Source organism: Canis aureus, chromosome 14, assembly GCF_053574225.1.
Source record: "Canis aureus isolate CA01 chromosome 14, VMU_Caureus_v.1.0, whole genome shotgun sequence".
NCBI classification, from domain to species: domain Eukaryota; kingdom Metazoa; phylum Chordata; class Mammalia; order Carnivora; family Canidae; genus Canis; species Canis aureus.
The window spans coordinates 65057597-65077429 of record NC_135624.1 but is presented as its reverse complement, the minus strand read 5'-3'; the positions used below and the strand labels follow the sequence as shown (position 1 = coordinate 65077429).

Sequence of the window (19833 nt, the reverse complement as noted above, 5' to 3'; positions counted from 1 at the left end):
CATAGACCACATCTTCTTTATACATTCATCTTTCGTTGGACACCGAGGCTCCTTCCACAGTTTGGCTATCGTGGCCATTGCTGCTAGAAACATCGGGGTGCAGGTGTCCCGGCGTTTCATTGCATCTGTATCTTTGGGGTAAATCCCCAGCAGTGCAATTGCCGGGTCGTAGGGCAGGTCTATTTTTAACTCTTTGAGGAACCTCCACAGTTTTCCAGAGTGGCTGCACCAGTTCACATTCCCACCAACAGTGTAAGAGGGTTCCCTTTTCTCTGCATCCTCTCCAACATTTGTGGTTTCCTGCCTTGTTAATTTTCCCCATTCTCACTGGTGTGAGGTGGGATCTCATTGTGGTTTTGATTTGTATTTCCCTGATGGCCAGTGATGCGGAGCATTTTCTCATGTGCTTGTTGGCCATGTCTATGTCTTCCTCTGTGAGATTTCTCTTCATGTCTTTTGCCCATTTCATGATTGGATTGTTTGTTTCTTTGGTGTTGAGTTTAACAAGTTCTTTATAGATCTTGGAAACTAGCCCTTTATCTGATATGTCATTTGCAAATATCTTCTCCCATTCTGTAGGTTGTCTTTGAGTTTTGTTGACTGTATCCTTTGCTGTGCAAAAGCTTCTTATCTTGATGAAGTCCCAATAGTTCATTGTTGCTTTTGTTTCTCTTGCCTTCATAGATGTATCTTTCAAGAAGTTGCTGTGGCCGAGTTCAAAAAGGGTGTTGCCTGTGTTCTCCTCCTGGATTTTGATGGAATCTTGTCTCACATTTAGATCTTTCATCCATTTTGAGTTTATCTTTGTGTCTGGTGCAAGAGAGTGGTCTAGTTTCATTCTTCTGCATGTGGATGTCCAATTTTCCCAGCACCATGTATTGAAGAGACTGTCTTTCTTCCAGTGGATAGTCTTTCCTCCTTTATTGAATATTAGTTGACCATAAAGTTCAGGGTCCATTTCTGGGTTCTCTATTCTGTTCCATTGATCTATGTGTCTGTTTTGTGCCAGTACCACACTGTCTTGATGACCACAGCTTTGTAGTACAACCTGAAATCTGGCATTGTGATGCCCCCAGATATGATTTTCTTTTTTAAAATTCCCCTGGCTATTCGGGGTCTTTTCTGATTCCACACAAATCTTAAAATAATTTGTTCTAACTCTCTGAAGAAAGTCCATGGTATTTTGATAGGGATTGCATTAAACGTGTAAATTGCCCTGGGTAACATGGACATTTTCACAATATTAATTCTGCCAATCCATGAGCATGGAATATTTTTCCATCTCTTTGTGTCCTCCTCAATTTTTTTCAGAACTGTTCTATGGTTTTTAGAGTATAGGTCCTGTACCCCTTTGGGTAGGTCTATTCCTAGGTATCTTATGCTTTTGGGTGCAATTGTAAATGGGATTGACTCCTTAATTGCTCTTTCTTCAGTCTCATTGTTAGTGTATAGAAATGCCACTGGTTTCTGGGCATTGATTTTGTATCCTGCCATGCTACCAAATTGCTGTATGAGTTCTAGCAATCTTGGGGTGGAGACTTTTGGGTTTTCTATGTAGAGTATCATGTCATCAGCGAAGAGGGAGAGTTGGACTTCTTCTTTGCCAATGTGAATGCCTTTAATGTCTTTTTGTTGTCTGATTGCTGAGGCAGGACTTCCAGTACTATGTTGAATAGCAGTGGTGAGAGTGGACATCCCGATCAGGAAGATTTTAAAGAGCTGAATAAAATCTTGAGTCTGAAATTAAAATGGGGTCACTGAACACAAGCAAAGTAAATAAAAAGGAAAACTAATGGTAAAAGTTTAAAGAAAATAAATTCAGTTACTTCCAAGTATAGCCTAGATAGAGACTACACAGAAAATAGGAACAATAAAAATTCAGTGTATCAAAGCTTACAGTAAATGGCCAAAGCCATCCTAGAAACTGATAGTCTACATGTTACTATTATTAAACACAAATGAATGAAAATAAACAATTAAAAAACCTCAAAACATTTGAAAATGAGTAGTCAAATTTAAGGAAATCAGGGGAAAAAACCCTAATTAATACAAAAGGTAAAATAAGTAATTAGAAATTGAAAATCTATAAAAGCTAGAAACTGGTTCTTTAAGAAACATTAAAAATATGTAATGTATGGTAATTCTAAACAAAAAAGGACCAACATTAATGTTATGATATATCTATAAACATTTTAAAAATTATATAACTATGTTAATGTTAAACATTTCAGTGATGTATAATATTTTATGCAACATTAATAAGATCAACTCTAAAATAATTAGAAAAACGTAAAAGACTAATATCTAGAGAAATAATGAAATATTGTAGTTTTTTTAAAGGCTCTTGTCCTAATAGTTTTACAGGTGAATTCTAAAACTTTCAAGGAGGATTAATATGAAGAGCCTAGGAAAGAAGGAAAATTTTCTAATTTAGCTAACATAAGCCTAATAGCAAAATCTTACACAGTGCAAAAAGCTGCAGTTCTATCTCAATTGTGACAAACAACGTAAGCATTCACAGATAGTAGTGAACTTAATACAATATGATTTTAATATAATGACATACCATGATCAAGTAGGAACTATACCAGAAAGCAAGAATGCCTTAAGATCAGGAAATGAAGCAGTGCATAGCAACCATAGGCCAAGGAAGAAAATCTACATAATTATTTGTTGGGTGTTTGGTGTGGGGAGAAGGCAATAAATGATTCTCATTAGCTTATTTGTTACTCCTTCTAGGATGATGAACCAATTGAGATGTAGACGAAGGATGTAAGCAGATAGAAATTAAAATATCAGCCTTACCACTACTAACCATTTGAAAATACAATGAAAATAAAAGACTTCATTCACAATGTCAACAAAATCATAAACTAGCAATGGATAAACTTACGTAATGAACAATAGTGATAAGAAGAAAATTCATGAAAATTTACAAAAGTTTTGGAAAAGATCTAAATGGAAAGGCATATCACATTCAGGGAAGGGTGGATTTAATTCTATAAAGATACAGTTCTTCACAATTAAGTTCCAATTCCAATTCCAATTCCAATGTTATTTTTCTTTTTTTCCCTTTTATTCTTCTTTTCCTACCTCTCCTCCCTTTTCCTCCCCCTTGTTTGCTACTCTTCCTTTTTAAAATGTGAGGAACCTAGAATGTTTTAAGCAAAAGCAAATTAAAATCAAACTCTGAGATATTATATGCTATGATAATTAAAATCGCTAGATTTTATGTGTGTATATGTGAATATATAATTTTATGTTATATATGATGTTTTTGTCACTGTGTTGCTATTTTTTTTAAAGATTTTATTTATCTATTCATGAGAGACACAGAGAGAGGGTGGGGGGCAGAAACATAGGCAGAGGGAAACGCAGGTTCCATGCAGGGAGCCCGATATGGGACTCCAGGATCATGCCCTGGCCAAAGGCAGGCACCAAACCGCTAAGCCACCCAGGGAGCCCATTGTGTTGCTATTTTAAATAAATATTCTTTTGGGTTTCTGGACCCAATTCCAACATGTGTGTGTGTCTGTGTGTGCGTAGGCTTCCCTTAACTGACAAGCAGTTCTTAGATATCAGCAGCGTGTCTGAGAATTCAACTCAGTTCAGCTCAATTCTGACAGTATCTATCCAGAGATTGTGTCAGGTTCCACAGATAAAGGGCTTCATCCCATAAAATAGCCCTCTACTTCGGATGCCAATCACAATCGCAGTTTGTTACCCATACTCTGACCAACTGGCTATAAATCAGAGGTTTTCACTATCCCCTCCTTGGAGTCCGGTTAATTTGCTAGAATAATTCACAGGACTCAGGAAACTTGCTTATTTACTAGATTACTGATTTATTACAAAGGACATTAAAAGTTACAAATCAACAGAAAGATGAAGAGATACACAGAGGGAGGTCCTGAACAAAGCTTCTGTCCTCATGGAGTTTGGGACTTTGACTACCTCTATTTTGACCTTAAACTTTCCAAATGATGAAATTCTTCTTGCCAGCTCATCTCTTAACTCAGGCAAAAGACCCTGCAGGCAAAACATCTTCAGATGGGAGCTGAAACTACCCCCTCAAGTAATAAAGATCAGCAAGACCTGTGTGATGACCGCAAGATGATGATCAAGTTGGCCTTTACTGCCTACCTGCTTATACCCACCAGTCTGTGCCCCATAAAACCTGGAAGTATTTTTTGGCACTTTGAAGGCAGTCTTTGAAAGAATAGTCTGCTGTCTTTCTCATGGTGGCCTCACTGAAATAAATTCCTTTCTTGTTTCACCATCACTCATTTGTCTGCCTTTGGATCTTATCAGCAATGAGTAACCGGACCTGGTAGGTTTGGGACCCCTGGAGCCAGATGTTCTTGGACCCTTGCACCCTGGCTACACAGTGGCATCTGAAAGAATTCTGGTTTACCAACCTTGTATCTCTATGATCCCCCTTCTTTTGGGTTTTTATGGAAGCTTCACTACATAGGCATGATTGATTAAGTAAGTCATTGGTCATTGGGGATTGATTCAAGCTCTAGCCCTCTTCCTTCCAAGGAAATCAGGGGGTGAGACTGAAATTTTCAACCCTCTATTCTATGGTCCATATTCCTGGCAATCAGCCTCCAACCGTAGAGGTTTTCCAAAAAGTCACCTTCACTAACACAAACCCAGTTGTGGATAACAAGGCATTCATTTCACTTTTATGGCTCTGAAGAATTTTCAGGAATTGAGGGCAGAATACCAAATATAACAAAACATGCTCCCATTGCTCTTATGGATTAGGAAATTCCAAGGGATTTAAGAACTGTGAACCAAGAACAGTGGGTGAAGACCAAACATCTATGACAAATATATTTTCATCATCTAAATGACCAAATATATATATACATATTTCTTATGACTCACAATATCACAAGTACAAATAATCTTTATATTTTAATTATAGTAGCATTATAGTATCTTAGGATGTACATATATGATGATAATATACTAGATCCCATATATGTGTATATGTGTATATACATACATAAATCTATACTATATTACATATATAAATAGATAAAAGTGATAGCATAATAAATTTCACACAGTAAAATGGATAAATTAATTTAATTTAAAGTCAAGTCAACTAATAAAGATAAGGACTTCATAGCAGATTTTTCCTTGCCTGGAGATAGGGGTTTGGAAAGAAGTAGAAGCCTAACAGGGTAGTGGTAGAGTTACCATACGGTCTACCATACATACCATATGGCAGAGTACCATAAAGGACTGAGAGGAAGTGAATTTGGCTCAAATAAACTCTTAACAGTTTCCACGGCTTTTCTTGAGGACTCTGTTTGCTGAAATAGATAGGTGCTACATACCCAGCTATTCTTGTAAGCAAGTTTAGGAGACTCTAGTTTGTATATTTATAAGGATTTTCTTTTGTTTCCACAAAGCTCAATGAATATGAAAACGTTATAGTCTCAGAGCATTTGTTAAAATACCATTCTAGAATGTTTACTTACATTAATGCAATAGTTGTTTCAGGAAGCTTCCGAAGATGGCTCATCACTTATGCATAGCTTTTTGGTAATAATGGGTTTTCTCTGACTGGTTAAAATAAGATTTCCTTTTTTGAAGTCACTGACACTTGTGGGAAAATATTTGGCAATAGACATATAGGTAATGTAACAAACTAAATATAAGATATTCTTTAAGAACAAACTATATGACCTGAAGAACAGGAGTTTAGAATATATCACTAAATTGGGCCCTAATGGGGCATTCTATGAAAAACATTTTCCTAGATAAATTCATTTCAGTGATCAATGACTTTTTCATGTTTACATGTTGATTATCTGCCAGTGATGTTTTCAGCTTGACTTTGCCTATAGGAAGTGGAGTTTTGTGAATGTGCTTGCTTAGCTTCATGTACATATTACGGCGGAAGAGTGAGGAGTACCTTCATAGTCCATGTGATAGCGATTCAAAGTGAAAATCATTCTAGGAGAACAGACCATTAGGGAGGTTCCATTCCCTCCCCCCCCCCCCAATTACTTTGCACCTGGGATTCTAATCTGGAACTAATTCTTTCCCCTGACTGCAATTTCAAGTGCCCCTCCCTCTGCCACAACAGGATGAAGAGGCCCCAGGCTAGAATGCTGCAGGGCTAAGCAATTAGAAATTCTTCCAGAATAAATACAGTACACTACTGGCATTTCTAAAGTCTATAAGAAGGAAGAAACTTCTGAAACTCTAGAGAAATCAGTTGGTAATGATTTTAAAGGTAACTGTGAACATTTGCCATTGCATCTTTTAGCAAAGAAGCTCTTTTTTTTTTTTTTTAAGATTTTATTTATTTATTCATGAGAGAGACACACACACAGAGGCAGAGACACAGGCAGAGGGAAAAGCAGGCTCCTTGCAAGAAGCCCAGCATGGGACTTGATCCCGGATCCTGGATCCCGGGATCACACCCTGAACGGAAGGCAGACGCTCAACTGCTGAGCTACTCAGGCATCCCATAAAGAAGCTCTTGATAGAGGAAAGCAACTCATCTCTTTGAAATTAACAAGGAATGAAATTAGCTTGAGTCACTCAAATAATCAACCATGCTTAAACAATGCCAGGAAGTAAATCTAGACCCACTTAGATGTAAGGCAACTGTTCTCTTGGCCACCCCAAAGATTCTCACCAATTCCTAAGTGGAAAGTAAGTGTGGTTTATATTAGAGTTTCACTGTATGCCCTGTATTTGTTTGTGCGTACACTGACCACGTGGTAAAAAACATATGAATTCTTCATCCATGGTATGGGTTTGATTTTTCTCACCAATTTTTTTTTTAATTTTGTAAAGTCTTAGGTTAGTGAACCCTCAAGTATTAATTAAAAAAATGGGTAGGCACCGCCTCCTATTACAACTTCATGCCTCCAATGGACAGATTTAGGTTTAGCATGTATGATTTTGCAACTATTGGGGTGTTCAAAAATGTTACTTTTCTTTATTTTATTTAAATTTAGTTAAAACAGGGATCCCTGGATGGCTCAGCAGTTTAGCGCCTGCCTTCAGCGTGGGGCGTGGTCCTGGAGACCCCGGATGGAGTCTTACCTCGGGCTCCCTACATGGAGCCTGCTTCTCCCTCTGCCTGTGTCTCTGCCTCTCTCTCTCTCTGTGTCTCTCATAAATAAATAAATAAATAAATAAATAAATAAATAAATAAATAATTTAGTTAAAACATATTTTAATCCCCAGATCTCTGGGCTGTTAAAAAATTCAATCTCAGTTACTTCGTCTCACTTTGTGGAATTTCACAGTCACCAAAGTAGGGAGAATAGCCTCTCTAGGTTTGGATGGCCTATGGTACCTTTGAGATGCCCTATGTCTTGGCCTCTGTGGCTTGGTGGGGAGCACAGGTGCTTGGGTTTCAGCTTCCCTGGGCCCAGTGACAGCCCTTCCCTTCTAAGACCTTGCTGTTTCCATGGACTTTGGCTTCCCAAACCTTATGGGAACCTAGATCTCTAAAATCTCTTAGTCTCACCAGCCAAGAGAAGTCCCCCACTTCTTTTTCCCCTAAGCTTCTGGAAAACAAGAGCGAGCAAGAAGACAAGGACATTTCTTCTTCTTTTTAGCGTTTTTCTTGAAGCAAGAGCATACAGAACTTGGTGTGTGTGTGTTGAGAGGGGACTTGGAGGTGGAGAAGATATACTGAAAAAAAAAAAAACCAGTAAGAGAACAAAACAAGTAAATATGTGCTGCGTCATAGGTAGTTCACATCTTTGTATAGAATGCTCTCCACAAGACCTCTCTCTATCCGTGTATTAGTCATGGGAACACTTCATCTGTTCTCACAGAGGATGAAAGAACAGCACTTTCTAGAGTGATCAAAGAGATTAATGGAACATTTATATTCCCATAAGCAGGATTTAAAGAGCCCCTATTATATGGATGTGAGAGAAAAATGGGCATTATAAATCTAGGAAACATCTATGTGGGCTTGAAACATGTGCCACAGTATTAGAATTACTGGACTTACTCTGACTTGCATCAAGCAAATCATTTTATAATTAATCAAAATCCCTCACACTACCGTACCTGGAGAGTGCCTTGTGGTTAGTCTCTCAATAAAAGCATCAACTAAGTCCTTCAACTTCCTTTTCTTCAAGAGGAATAACCTTAGACAGTTTAGTTTCTTGAATTCTAATACCTTCTTTTGGGCCAATTGCTAATGAAGAGCAAATTGGAGACACATCTCCAGCCTCAGCGCAGGATGCTCGTTGTATGAACAGCACCTCAGTGGGAATGTCAGTCATGTTCCTGTGGGCAACACACATGCCTAAGAGGGACTGTAGATTGTAGACTGTGATTAATTTTTCAAGAATTAATAATTAGCCTTTCTTAAACTGGTTTTATTTAACGTGCTCACTATGTCAGAAAGAGCACGGCTTAGTGACTTTTTTAGCAAAAGCACATTTAATCTCCTAATCAATACCACAGAGATGCTTCCCTGAGCTTATTTCTACCCAGTTCAGAATTCTATGTTGCTTGTGTATAATGAATATTTAGTAAGGTATAAGTGACAAAATTAGATGTTCTAAATAGCTCGTGCTTGGTTTTAATGTCATGTGGTCCTCTTTTTTAAAGTTATCTCTAAATAGTTTGTACTGACATGTATGTACTGACATGGTATTTTGTGAGGACAAACTATGTCACCGTCACCTGGGAACTCCGTAGAACTGCCCCACCCCAAACTTACTGCATCAGAATTTGCATTTATTAGGTAAAAGTTTGAGCAGCACATCTTTGGACACAATTTAGATTGAATCATCTGTGAAACTTTGGAAAACTGTAGATGTCAAGTTTCCAGAGCAGATCTACTGAATCAGAATAGTTGGGATTGCACACAAATGTGGATTTACAAAAGTGTTAATTCCAGTGTTTTTAATATAGTGTTATATTACTTTCGGGTGTACAATATAGTGATTCAATATTTCCATACATCACCCAGTGCTCATCACAACACAAATGTGCATTTGAAAAGAAACCTCCATAGGTCATCTTCTTAACAATTTTTATAACAGTGGGAAGAAAACACCATGGTAAACAGAAATATGTTTTCAGCATGAATTGTCACAAGCAGGTGTTTAGTTCAAATATTGAAACTTTTTTTTTTCCCACTAAGTCAACAAATTTGAGGATTGGCTAAAGTTTATAGACTTGCATTACTTCCTTATGGTATTAACAATTTGAATTATTAATAATGGAGAAATATTCTCCATTTTGTTCCCAAATGTGTGAAAAGCATTTAAGTGTCATTAGCATATTTGATTCTGTATAAAGTTACATTGATGGTAAATGTTCTTCCTGTAATGTTTGCATCTCTTTGAGATGACATAGGACTACTGACATGGTTCTATAATTTTCCATTTGCACTGTCTCCACTAAGCATTTATCATTTGAACTTGCCAGAATAGTGATAGCTTCTGGGTTCTTGCTTTGTTTAGTGTGACAGTAACAGAAGACATAAATCTTTGTGTTTCTTTTCTTAAAATAAATGAATTTTTGTAATAATAGCAACCAAATAAGGGCAGCAACAATTTTTAGATTCCTTATATCTGGTTTATCATCTGGCTGAGAATCTCTCCAGACAAAAACCCAAGTCTTTCCAGATCAGAGTTCAGTCTTCTTTGTTTTGCTTTTGTTTTTGTTTTGTTTTGTTTTTCCTAAAAAGCTAGATTCTAAGATTGAGAATTGTGTTTTCTTAAGAAGAGACAGTCTACAACTGGTTGTTGATTTCATAACTACTTTTTCATTTTTCTGGTGGATTGTTTTCTGCCCATTTTCCCTATGCAAATTATTCCTAATTCTAGTCTAGAAAAAATTAATTGCTGCCTTAGTGAATGCATATAACACCCTGAGAACTGGAACTAATCTTTTTGAAAAGTTGTTTTTATGTGGTAAAATTGAGGATGACTTGATAACTCAGTGGAATTACAAAGTTTGTTTTTCCGTAGAAAAAAAGATAAAACCCTTATAAACATTTTGTGAACATTTTGCCAGCCAATGGATACAAAATGCAGGTTCAGAAAGTTAATAAAAAATATAAACTCTGTTAGTTCAGATGTACTTCAATGATGTGTGAAACACACTGTGACTCACCATATAGCATAACTATGGTTTTCTGTGTAGTCATTGGATTGAATATCCAGAAGACAGCTGACTCTATTTCTTTGCTTTTAGACAGCATGGAAAGAGTCAAGTATCCTAATCTCAAAAATCTACAGGAAATTATACTGCAGAACTTGCTTTGTTAACTAATAGTAGAAATTCTTCCTTAAGTGGAAGGATTCTTCTAAATGTAATTTTAATATAGCTTTTTTTCCCACAAAAAGCCATTTCATCTGGTTTTGACTCTAGTGTAAATTCAGAACACTTAATTTTCTTGCTTGAAAGCAACTTATGTTCTCCTATAAGAGAACTCAATTTTCGAGCTGTGAGTGCTAATTTGCTATATCTCTCTCTTCCTCAATACATTCTGTTGAATTCCACTGAAAATGGTAAAACTACTCTATTTTTTTAAAGTGGTAATTAATTCATAGATTTTTTTGTACTGTGAAGTACCTCCCAAATGTTATGTATCACTGAGTTGAGAATTGCAGAAAACAACACACAGCTTTGAAGTTAACAATTTGGTGGCATTTCAAAATATAAGAGTTGGTATAATTTGTAGGAATTGGTTAGCTATTTAACTAAATTTATCATATATTTATTGCATAGTCAACTCTGAAAAGCACTGTGCCACATTTCGGATTTTGAAGCTCTCCAAGAAAGTATACTGATTCCATTCAATAGTTCTAAATATTCATCTGTTTTATTCTGAGTTCCACTATAGTAGAGTTCCTTGAATTATCAAGAGGGAAATTATGGCATAAATGCAAAGTCATCTGATGATAATTCTCAGTGCTAATAGACTAGCTATAACTATTGAGTTGTGCCATATCAAGTAACATTTGGAAGAATTTTAAATTTTAATTATTCTCTTATTTCTGTTTAAACCCCAAGAAGACTCTGATCTTCTAAGCTTCTTTGCTTCTTCCAAGCAAAAAATATTTCAAAAACTTGAAGAAAATAGAAAGATTATAAAAGTAATGGAAGGTAGACAGCAATAGCTGTTTATGTTAGTTATAAACAGTTAAATATATCAATTGTTAAATCAAACTTTATTAAGGAAAGAAATAAGGCTATTTATGTTGCTAATCGAAGATAGGGGTACAATGAATAATCAATCCCAGGTCAAGAAAAAGGAGGAAAATCAAGGAACATGAGGAATAATTTTTCCTTAAGTTTTGTCCCATGGTGGAATTATTCTTCCAAAAGCAAATGATTAAATATAAAACTTCTGGATATTCAAGTTTATCCATGTAAGATAATGGTTTTCCTCTGGAGAAAAAGACTGTGGGAACAATACTGCTTCAACCACGAACCAAAGAATGAACTTGATGACCTAGTAGGGCTTTTCCATTTCTAATTTCTTGATTCTTGTATTCATTCAGAAATTTTCCTGTTTAATTTTTGTCTTTCGATGGGACTTCCAAAAACTCCTGTAAAAAGGTCAGGTTGGAAATAGCTTATTCACTGATAATAGGAGGGAAAAACTATTCATTTCACTCTGCTAAGTAGAGACAGGAAATATTTTCTTCCTCATTCATTGAACAAATATTGTCTCATTGTCTACTATGTGCTAGGCTCTATGCTATGGATATGAAAGGTTAGCATCTTAACTCCTAACCAACCTAACATCTTGGTTAAAAATAATAACAGTAATGTATACACAGTATGCTCGATTCTCTGATCCACAAATGAAAAATCAGTATTACATAAATAGAGGAAGGTGCTATGTGAGAGGAAGATTTTTATCCTTAAGGAGCAGCAAACTGATTTCATATATGATGCTATCAGCCCCATTTCCTCATTTTGCAATGAGAAAATACATCTTGTAGCATATTCTTTGAGGCTATAGGGATTGAAGAAGTGGAGAAGATAGCCAATAGGCCCAGCTCTCACATTCTTATAATGGTAAGTTCCACATACTTACTCTCCTGTTTCTCTGTGTTGGTTCTAGATGCCAACAATTCCAGGGCCTGGAATAAAGCTCATCACCAGGAAAAATGACATGATTTTCCATGGGCATGCCCAGGAAGTAGTACTCTGTAACTTCCATGGGATGGAAATTGGGCTAGATACCTGTAGTTGAAAGTGAATAAAGCAGAGGTCAATTCCCCGAAGGAACTTGCAATGTAGAGGAGGGGGCGGATATAAATCTGGTTAATTATGATGCAATAAAGTTTTGTACTTATATTTTGAACAAAGGTGAGTAGAGGATTTCTCAGATTTATTTGACCATGGGAAAGAAATAAAAATGATAATCTATCTAATTAATATTGACAGGAAGTCATAGATATATTAAAAGTGTGGGAAAACAATTAAAATTAAAAACTCATACTCTGTGAAAGTCAAGGTCAAGAGAATAAGAAGACAAGCCAGGGACTGGGAGAAAATATTTGCAAAAGATCTTTTGCAAATAAAGATAAAGAACTATTCTCTAAAATACACAAAGAAGTAAAACTCAACAATAGGAAAATAAACAACCCAATTAAAAAATTGGCCAAAGACCTTAGCAGACACTTTAGCAAAGAAGATATATAGATGGCAAATAAGCATATGAAAAAAATGCTCTACCTCACATGGCTTCAGGGAAATGCAAATTAAAACAACAATGAGATACCAATATATACCTATTAGAATGGTCCAAATCTGGAAAACTGACACCACCAAATGTTGACAAGTATGTGGGACAACAAGAACTCTCAAATATTCCTCACTGGTGGGAATGCAAAGTGGTACAGCCACTTTGGAAGATGGTTTGGCAGTTTCTTTTAAAATTAAGCACACCCTTACCGTATGATCCAGCAATCATGATCCTTAGTATTTACCCAAAGGAGTTGAAAGCTTATATCCACACCAAAACCCATACATTTGAAACCATGTTTCTAGCAGTTTTATTCATAACTACCAATCTTGGCAGCAACCAAGATGTCCTTCAGTAGCTGAATGCATAACCTGGGGTATATCCAGGCAATGGAATATTACTGAAAATTAAAAAGAAATGAACAATCAAGCCATAAAAAGACATGGAGGAAACTTAAATGCATATTACTAAGTGAAAGAAGACAATCTGAAAAGGCTACACACTGCATGATCCCAACTATATGACATTCTGGAAAAGGCAAAACTATGGAGATAATAAAAAAGATCAATGATTGTCAGGGGCTAGGGGATGGGGAAGGATGAATAGGTGGAGCATAGAGGATTTTTAGGGCAGTGAAAATGCTTTGTATGATATTATGATGGATATACAGTCATTATACATTTGTCCAAATCCATAGAATATACAAAAACAAGAGTGAACCATATATAAGCTGTGGACTTTGGGTGGTTATGATGTGTCAGTGCAGTTTCATCAATTCTAACGTATCACTCTTTTGTTACACTTTGGAAGGTGCTAATCAAAGCAGAAGTTCTGCTTGTGCAGGGGTAGGGGGCATTTGAGAAATTTCCATCTCTTCCTCAGTTCTGCTGTGAACCCTACACTGCTCTAAAAACAAATCTTACCCTCCCCCCCCCCAAAAAAAAGTGTGAGAAAGGCAAAACGCAAATTATAAATGAATTTTTTTGCTGTAAAAAATGCCAAAAATTTATGTTTAAAACACAATACACATTGTGTATCAAAATATTGTCATATTATAACAAGATATACAACATTGACCAGACAACCTTAACTGGAAAACACACACACACACACACACACACACACACACACACACTCCTGCTTAGTTAACTGTTGCCAATATGAGGACAGATTAAAATGTTCATACATCAACTGATTTCAAGAAATTTAAGTCTTAAAGGGAATGATTTCACAATTAGGAAGACTACATAATACGATACTACTTTTGAAATTGTTTCTCTACCTCAAACATATTTTGGAAGAAAACGTACTACCGGCATTGGTTTAGTATTTTTGTGGAGCACAATGGGGTGTAAGAGGGTGTCCTTTGCCTTGTAGACAGGAAGAAGAAGGGTGTTACGGACCAAAAGACCAGTATGTGCTAGTGCATGGACTTGAGTGTGGGAACAGCATTAGCTAGCTGGAGGCAAAGACACCTGGGAAATCAGGGAAGTGATTTATTGCCAGGCAGGCCTGGAGGGGTCAGTGTGTGAAAGGAACTTAATGACTGGTTTGCTTTTGACTCCCTACATTATCTCTTGTAAAATTCAAAGTTCACCACATTTTAGCTCTTTATATTTTCCAACTTTTCTTAGAACTTGCCATATTTCATTCCAATTGAGCCATCTGTACATATGCCATATAGCTTCAAGTAAAAAAAAAAAAAAAGTCTTCAGTTAGGCCCTTATTATGTTCTGGACCATGTGCTAAACAACTTACATTCAAGGTTCTGTTCATTTTCATGAACATGTTGCATAAGCAGTATTGTTAAACTAATTTTAGATTGAGAAACTAAAGCTGAATCTGCATGTGAATCCTACCTATCTGACTCAGGGTTCATTTTACTTTAATAATTGGTCTTTGTAATGGCATTTCCCCAAGTAATGTGTTCTTCGGAAGATAAAGCCTAAGAAAAAAGCATTCTGTGGTCAAGTCAGTATGAGGACCGCAGCGCACTATACCTCCCTCTTGAAGACTCGGTGTGCTTAGGATGTCAAACTCCCTGTGAAGTTCTGAAATAAAGAAATCCATTTCGTGTTGTTGATCTGAGTACTTCACAGACTTTAGTTGACTGAAAATTCTTGTGTGTGTGTGCACGCGCGCATGTATAAGGCATTTAGCATTCCAGGACATACTTTGCGAAACCTTGTCTTAGAGTATATTGGGAGAACCTTATTAATCTGAGTGCAATCATTTAGAATCCAAGAAATATAGAGCTAATTATAAGCTCTCAAGTCAGTGTTTGTCAGAACGAGGGTCATGAGTTACTGGTTTGTGAAAGCAATGAAGTGGATCCTGACCAGTATTGGAGGGAAACCCAGGAAACAAATAGGATAGAAAATATCAGAGTTGTTGCATGTAGCATGTACTGAATCGTGAAATTTTTACTGGGTCACAATGTAAAATACGTTCCTCTCTGTGGTCATGGCCAAAAATGTCAGAAGCCACTGTTTTCATGAAAGTCCCATGAATTGCTTGTTGTACCAGGGGTTACTGTAATGACAAATGTCTAAACTTCATAAAATTTAACATAAAAAGGACTACTGTAATGCCATGGCTGACTACAGTATTTGAATTTCTTAAAATAGGAGATTTTTTAAAGCTGAAATACCTCATGGGGGAACGAAAATAGTTTGGTGACTTATCAAGGTCAAACAGACCAACCTGGGCCTAGAACCTAGGTTTTCTGACTTGTACTCTAGTATTCTTTTACTTGTCAGTGAAAATTGACATACTTTATATTTATAGAACATGAAGATTATTTATTTTTTTTTAATGAATAAGAGAACTAGGTATAAAATTCAGCAAATCACTCCTGGATAGTAAGTCAATGACAGGTTACAAACATGCTGGAGGCTTTAATTGAGGGGAAAAAGTAACTTAGGGTACTTCAGTGCTGCGGTCTAATTACAATTCCACCCCCAAAAGTAATTAACTTAATACCCCATTTGGGGTATTTAAGTCATCTGGCTATTTAGTTATCTGGTTTCTCATTTGTAAATGTTAAGTGTCCCATATACATGATTTTAGGAGACTCAGCGGTCAGCGTATCAGTGAACGCAGAATCTTGCCGTGTTTAGGATGTGACCCTTAAATAACGAAGCCAAGCGTAAGAAACCTCCAAACTCTGCACCATTTTCAAAAGAAAGAAAGGGAGCTATGGCCTCCTGAAGAATCCCTTAGCAAAATAAACATTAGCTTCCACACGTTTTATTTTAGGTAACTCTTTCCAGTTGAAGGTTTGAGGATTGTACCTAAAGCTGTGCCTCAGCGCCCTCCTCTCCAGGTCTGTTCTGGAGCGAGGATCTGAGACGGGTCACAGGAGTGGAAAGACTTTCTCTTGCAGCCCTCGGCTCCCTGCCAAGCGCCCGCAGGGGTGCACCTCGGGGAGTGAGCGCGGGCTCGGATGCCCGCAACGTGTCTCCGCATCCTCAGGGCCCCGGAGCCCAGGCTGGGGTCCTGCGTCCTCCCCGCCGGGCACAGGTCACCGACAGCCCGACCTCGGTGGCAGGAGGGACGCTGGGGCCCGTGCATCGAGGGAGGAACCGAAGCGTCCGGGCGAGTCAAGGAAGGGACGCGGCATCTTTCGAAAGTAGGAGGAACCGGGCGAACGTAAGCAAGAACCGGAGCGGGGCGGGTGGGCGTCTGGGGGCGGCTGAGCGCGCGGGTGAGCCCCGAGGTCGCTGGGCTCTCCGGGGGGCCCTTTCCCGGGCTGGGGGGCACCCGAGGTGGCAGGGGGTGGGTTCCTGACGCCCGGGGCTGCCCTTGGCCCTCCCCCTTCCCAGGATGAACTCCCCACCCGTCCCGCCCGCACCGACCGCCGCTTCCCTGGGCCGCCCCTCCCCGGGCCCATCTCGCGGGGGTGGACGCGGCCCCGGGCCCGGGGCACGACCCCCTCCCTCCCGCACAGGCCCCCGCCCAAGCGCTTGCAACCGCGACCCTGCCCGGAGCCCGCCGCCCGCGGGACCGTCCCCGCGCCTGCCCGCGCCTCCCGGTCCTCGCCGTCCGCCCGACCCGGCCAGCCCCGCCAGCCCGGAGGGCGCGGGGGGCGCGGGTCCCAGCCCCAGCTCCTGCCTCAGCCCCAGCCCCAGCCCCAGCTCCTGCCTCAGCTCCTGCCCCAGCCCCAGCTCCTGCCCCAGCCCCAGCTCCTGCCCCATCCCCAGCTCCTGCCCCAGCTCCTGCCCCAGCCCCCATCCCCAGCTCCTGCCCCAGCTCCTGCCCCAGCCCCCATCCCCAGCTCCTGCCCCATCCCCAGCTCCTGCCCCATCCCCAGCTCCTGCCCCAGTCCCTGCCCCAGTCCCTGCCCCAGCCCCCAGCCCCAGCTCCTGCCCCAGCCCAGCCCCAGCTCCTGCCCCAGCCCCCAGCCCCAGCTCCTGCCCCAGTCCCTGCCCCTGCCCCAGTCCCTGCCCCCAGCCCCAGCCCCTGCCCCAGCTCCTGCCCCAGCCCCAACTCCTGCCGCAGCCCCCAGCCCCAGCTCCTGCCCCAGTCCCTGCCCCTGCCCCCAGCCCCAGCTCCTGCCCCAGCTCCTGCCCCAGCCCCCAGCCCCAGCTCCTGCCCCAGCCCCAACTCCTGCCGCAGCCCCCAGCCCCTGCCCCTGCCCCCAGCCCCAGCTCCTGCCCCAGCCCCAACTCCTGCCGCAGCCCCTGCCCCAGCCCCTGCCCCAGCCCCTGCCCCAGCTCCTGCCCCAGCCCCTGCCCCAGCTCCCGCCCCAGCCCCAACTCCTGCCGCAGCCCCCAGCCCCAGCTCCTGCCCCAGTCCCTGCCCCTGCCCCCAGCCCCAGCCCCAGCTCCTGCCCCAGCCCCAACTCCTGCCGCAGCCCCTGCCCCAGCTCCTGCCCCAGCCCCTGCCCCAGCTCCTGCCCCAGCCCCAGCCCCTGCCCCAGCCCCTGCCCCAGCTCCTGCCCCTGCCCCAGCCCCTGCCCCAGCTCCTGCCCCTGCCCCAGCCCCTGCCCCAGCTCCTGCCCCAGCCCCTGCCCCAGCCCCTGCCCCAGCTCCTGCCCCAGCCCCAACTCCTGCCGCAGCCCCTGCCCCAGCTCCTGCCCCAGCCCCTGCCCCAGCTCCTGCCCCAGCCCCAGCCCCTGCCCCAGCCCCTGCCCCAGCTCCTGCCCCTGCCCCAGCCCCTGCCCCAGCTCCTGCCCCAGCCCCTGCCCCAGCTCCTGCCCCAGCCCCTGCCCCAGCCCCTGACCCAACTCCTGCCCCAGCCCCTGCCCCAGCCCCAGCCCCGCGTGACGTGGGCGCCGCGGCGGGAGGGGCCGCCCGGGGGGCTCCGGCCGCCTTATTAGCGCCCGGCGGGTCTCGGGCAGCCCCAGCCCGCCGCACGGAGCAACAGGAGCCGCAGCTCCCCACTCCTCCCACCGCCCCCGCCAGCCTCCTCCTCCTCCTCCTCCTCCTCCTCCTCCTCCCCTCGGCTCCTCCCGCCCCCACCTCCGAGCGAGCGGCGGAGTCGCCCTCTCGCTGCCTCTTTCTCCCGCTCCCGCTCGCTCGTCTCTCTCGCCCACACTTGCCCCTGCTGCGCTCCAGGGCACCCAAGCATTCTCCGCGCCGACCTTGGGAACCGGGGGTGCTCGAGAAGCCCCGGAAAAGCCGCCGGGCGCAGAGACAGTCGGAAGCCCCGGTCCCTCCCCCTCTCCCGGCGCAGCCCGAGCCGGCCCGCAGCACCTTCGCGCTCCGCACGGGGCCGGGGAGGACGGGGTGAGGAGGTGACGCGGGAAGAGCTGCCGAGCGGACGGGCCGGGCCGGTCTCGGGGCTCAGATTGCATTTCCACCGAAGCAGATCACAGAAGACCACTCTTTTTGCCCCTTTGACTCTGCATTTTTTCCCCCTTTTGCAGATTTTTTTAATTATTCTTTTTCTTCCTTCCTTCTTCTTTTTTTTTAAGGAAACTTATTTTTTTTTCTTTTTTGGGGAGGGGGGGAGGAGAGGGGGGGGGAGAGTCTGCTCTGGGCATCTGCTTTGCCCAGTGGTTGAAAAGTGACCTCGACTCGTGATGGTTCTCCTGTCACTCTGGTTGATAGCAGCCGCTCTGGTAGAGGTTAGGACTTCAGCTGATGGACAAGTAAGTGGAAAATAATAACAATACAAAACTCAAACCCAACCTTTTCCCGAAAAAGTTCCTCCCCTCTCTCCTCCTCCCCCCTCCCCCTCCCCTCCCCCTCCCACCCTTCCCTGCTATCTTGCGCCTGCAGGAGCGGCGGCGGAGGGCTGGGTGCGGCGTGCGGGGCTCCCTGGGGGCGGGGGGGCTTGAGCGTTGGGCGCGGGTCGTGACTCCCACCCTGGGAGCCCAGGCTCGTCACACCTAGGGTCCCCCCCCCTCCCCGCCTCTGCACTCGCAGCGATTCCTGGGGACAAACCGCAGCCAACCCGCATCCTCGCGGGACCGTCGGGGCCTCCCCTCCGCGAGCGCGGTCTGGGCGCCCCAATGCAGCTCCGAGCGCTGCGCCCCGGGGCGCGCGGGGCTCCCCTCCCCCTCCCCTCCCCTCCCCCCTCCCCCCTCCTCCCCTCCTCCCCTGACTCACGGCGTCTCCGGCAGCCGGAGGCGGGGGTTTCAGGAAGTCCCCGGGCCGGCCCGGGAGCGCCCCAGCAGACACGTGTCCCGGGAGGACCGCGGCGAGGCCGGGGTTTGACAGTTGGGGCGGGGGCTGGGACGTTTCCTGCCCCGCGTTTTCCTGGGCTCAGGCTGGCTGCCCGCGCCCTGCTCCCCTCCCCCTCCGCGCAGCTCCTCCTCCTCCTCCCGAGCTGGGTCGGGCGCTGCGCGGTGGCCCCGCGGCCCAGCCCCCACCCTCGGAGGCTCCAGGTGAGGCCCGATGCTCGCGGAGGGCCGTGGGACTTGGGGCTCAGAATTGCAGGATTGCTCCGGGAGTTTTTGCAGCTTCCCTGGCCTGCCTGGTCCGGCCATAGGTGGAAAAAGTGCAAGACTGGTTGATGCTTGACCTCGTATCTGATGGATCAGCCCCCCCCGCCCCCCCCCCCTCCGCCCCCCATTTGGGTTTCTTTTCACGCATATACACTCAGAGACTGTCTTTGCTGATCCTCACCCAGTCTAGCTGAGTTTTAAAGAGAAGAATATCGAATGTCCGTGT

At 43.3% G+C, this 19833-nt stretch overlaps 1 protein-coding gene and 2 long non-coding RNA genes across 4 annotated transcripts in view; 2 read left to right on the top strand and 1 right to left on the bottom strand.

Moving 5' to 3' along the window:
- Window positions 1-3467, top strand: part of LOC144282994 (uncharacterized) — a 54068-nt gene extending 50601 nt beyond the window's left edge. The window contains exon 4 of the long non-coding RNA XR_013351387.1: window positions 2740-3467. This is a non-coding gene — a long non-coding RNA (uncharacterized LOC144282994). The remainder of the gene's footprint in view (window positions 1-2739) is intronic.
- Window positions 3468-11167: 7700 nt separating this feature from the next.
- On the bottom strand, window positions 11168-19473 carry LOC144283775 (uncharacterized). Its single transcript, XR_013352345.1, has 3 exons — window positions 19270-19473; window positions 12062-12210; window positions 11168-11567 (listed from the first exon to the last, which is right to left on the bottom strand). It is a non-coding gene; the product is annotated as an uncharacterized LOC144283775 (long non-coding RNA).
- ADAMTS3 (ADAM metallopeptidase with thrombospondin type 1 motif 3) overlaps window positions 18649-19833 on the top strand; it is a 261150-nt gene continuing 259965 nt past the window's right edge. Inside the window, exon 1 of one of the 2 annotated variants that reach the window (XM_077848318.1) lies at window positions 18649-18809. In XM_077848318.1, the coding sequence (XP_077704444.1) occupies window positions 18741-18809 (69 nt within the window). In that variant the 5' untranslated portion in view covers window positions 18649-18740. The remainder of the gene's footprint in view (window positions 18810-19833) is intronic. The other variant, XM_077848321.1, reaches the window with a different exon arrangement.